Source organism: Artibeus jamaicensis, unplaced genomic scaffold, assembly GCF_021234435.1.
Source record: "Artibeus jamaicensis isolate MK-2021 breed Jamaican fruit bat unplaced genomic scaffold, CSHL_Jam_final contig_748, whole genome shotgun sequence".
NCBI classification, from domain to species: Eukaryota; Metazoa; Chordata; class Mammalia; order Chiroptera; family Phyllostomidae; genus Artibeus; species Artibeus jamaicensis.
In genome coordinates, this window is record NW_026521946.1 from 147,245 (window position 1) to 150,200 (window position 2,956).

At 45.3% G+C, this 2,956-nt stretch overlaps 1 gene segment (V, D, J or C); it reads right to left on the minus strand.

The window, feature by feature from the left end:
• Positions 1–1,229: 1,229 nt before the first annotated feature.
• On the minus strand, positions 1,230–1,785 carry LOC119053518 (immunoglobulin heavy variable 1-3-like; the record flags this gene model as incomplete). The annotated part of the segment is given in 2 exon segments: positions 1,230–1,583; positions 1,670–1,785. Coding segments are annotated over 2 exon segments (400 nt in total), but the record flags the coding sequence as incomplete, so codon positions are not given.
• Positions 1,786–2,956: the final 1,171 nt, after the last annotated feature.

Sequence of the window (2,956 nt, forward strand, 5' to 3'; positions counted from 1 at the left end):
AATCACACACAATTCTACTCAATTGAATATTTAGTTTATTAGAGCCCCTTAAACTCACTCCTCATAGATTTGGGGGGAGCCTGTTATCTTTGGAAGCAGACATCTGAGGAAAGACCATCCAAGCTATGATGACCTTGGATGTGTAAGGATCCCAGTAAAGACGCTGCACCAGGAACCTCATCTATATCATCATCATCATCATCATCATCATCATCATCATCATTGTCATCAATCATCTTCATCTTCACTCGCTCACTTATTTAATTATTCTTTCATTTTCTATAGGCATGGTTGATGTCCACACAAAATGCCATTTTTATCATTTTTGCTCATTTTTATAGTTGATAAGTGAAAGGAGAAATTAGACTTGATTTTATTTTATCTTTGACTGCTGACAACTGATTGGTAATTTCTTCCCTTTCTTCGCGTGTCCACATAGGAAATCTGATAAGAAAATTGGGTCTCCCCTTTAGATGTCTCTGGGAGAAGCAAACCACACAATCCTTATAAGCAGAAATCCCCCTGTCCCACCTGCTCAACAAAATAAAATCTTGATCCAGTATCCTTTCCTGGTTTTATCAAAGCACATCCAATTTGCTGAAGGATTTTCCCAATCCTCTCAGAGAGTTCAAAAACGTGCATGATAAGCCCTCCATGTCCCTTTGGTGTGTGTGAGTTAGTCTCCAGCCTGGACACCTAAAGCAAGCTTTGTTGGTCTCTCTGTCCAATGTGGTATCACCTATGCTGGGTGCTGTGAGCATGATGCCAAAGCAGTGACCATCAACACGGGGTGTTTCAACTTCTGGCATTTTTTTCATTAGCTGGTGCCCACTGTACAGTATGGATGTACCCTGGTGATGGCCAGCTTGGAAACTGGGCAGGGTGGGGCTGGGCAACACTGTTATGTCCAACCGAGCCTCCCTGGTGAGAGTCGACTGACGGGTCAGAAGGTTTGATGATTCATTTATTGGAATTTGGCACAAGAGTGTCTAAAAGAGAACTGAATTTGGTCCATGGGAAAATATTGTTTTTATTTACTGAAGACTTCTCTGACCCAGAGACTGAGGTGAATGCAAAATCAGGAATCCAGAGAGATTTTTTTTGGGGGGTGATGTTACAGGAACAGGAAAATTCACAGGAAACCTGCAAAGAACTCCTAGTGAACATGCTCATGAGACAGTCCTTGTGTTCAGGGACCATGAACATCCACTGGTATTTACAGCCCCTACCACAGGGAGGTTTGTGTCTGGGCTCATTCTCTGTTCTTTTCACTGTGTCTCTGGAACAGTAATACACAGCTGTGTCCTCAGTTTTCAGGTTGTTCAGTTCCATGTAAGCTGTGCTCATGGACTTGTCTGCAGTCATGGTGACTCTGCCCTTAATATTCTGTGCATAGTTTGTATTACCATTGTTACAATTAATCTCTCCAATCCACTCAAGTCTATACCCTGGGGCCTGTCGCACCCACTGCATCCAGTAGCTCGTGAAGGTGTATCCAGAAGCCTTGCAGGAGATTTTCACTGAGGCCCCAGGCTTCCTCACCTCAGCCCCAGACTGAAATAGCTGCACTTCAGAGTGGACACCTGTGGAGAAGAGACAGGAGTAAATAGAATTCCCCCTTGACTCTTTCTGATCCCCTTCTCAACCCAAAAACTTGGAATACCCTTACCTGTAGTGACTGCCACCAGGAAGAGTACTCTCCAGCACCAGTCCATGGTGAGGGCCTGTGCTGTCAGGACTTCTGTAGGGGAGGGTGTGGCTGTGGGTGATATCTCAGGACCCAGACAGACTCACATTTAACCTAGTTTAACTCTTCTCATTTGCATAGTCATGAGGCAGAGAGTTTCATAGCTGAAGACTTGACCCTAATGATAGAAGGAAGAGGGTACAAGCACCATGACCAGTGGGAGTCTGAGGCTCCATGTCTAATCAGTGTTGTAGGATATGTATCCCCTGCCATGTGCCTAAGCTTCATGCTGAAATAGTTCCCCTCACAGAGGAAGAAGCCAACACAGGACATGCTCCTAATTGGGAGCCCACCTTTGAGTGACAAAGAGAACACCTGAATCAGTTCTGGGCTCACTACCTGAAAGTCTTATTTCTTAATCAGTGTGTCTCCAAATGCTGCACCTATTGAGGTAATACAACCACCCTTGTTTTCAGGTCCTCACAATTCAAACCAAAGAAGCCCTAGAAATAACCCTTTACTCTGGTTATCATGCATTATTGAGTTTGGTAAATTCTCTGATATAATAGGATATTTACAGTCAACTTGTGTCTAACTCTTCTTTTAGATAACATCATGAAAAGAGAAAGACCCAGGAACTCACAGTCAATCCCTCCTCAGCTTCTCTGCACTTCTTACTGGGCAGCATCCCTGAGCCTGTGGGCCCTGCACACCCTCTTCTGCCCACTCCACACCCCACAGTGGAGGGTCCTTTCTACATTCACAGTGCATGTACCTCTCAGAATCTCTTATCTAGAATTGAAGGCAGTTCCCTGACTTCAGGATGCTCTTCAGGAGCACCATGTGCGTTTACATTTCTAGGCACAGAGAACGGGCCTTATTAAACCCCAGTGATCCAGTGAGGAGCCATCAAACCAGGGCCCTATGAAGTCACCAGGAATCCCCTTCTCTGGGGCTGCCAGGTGCACTGACTCAGCCAATACCACTGAGCACAGAAGTTCTTGGGAAATTTGGGGGCCTCCACTGGCTCAGATTTCTGTGCTTGGAGGTTCCATCTAGGTATCCCTGTGTGAGCCCCTAAACCACTGCACATCTACTGCTCAATAAATCACACACACAGAGGTAATTCTCTCTTGGTGTTCACTGCCCTGCACACACCTGTCCTGGTGATGGCTTGGACACTTAGTTGTGTGTGGCTGGGCTGCACTATTAGCTCAAGGACAGACTCAGAATCTTGTCCACAGGAATATATTTTTCTCATGTACAAGT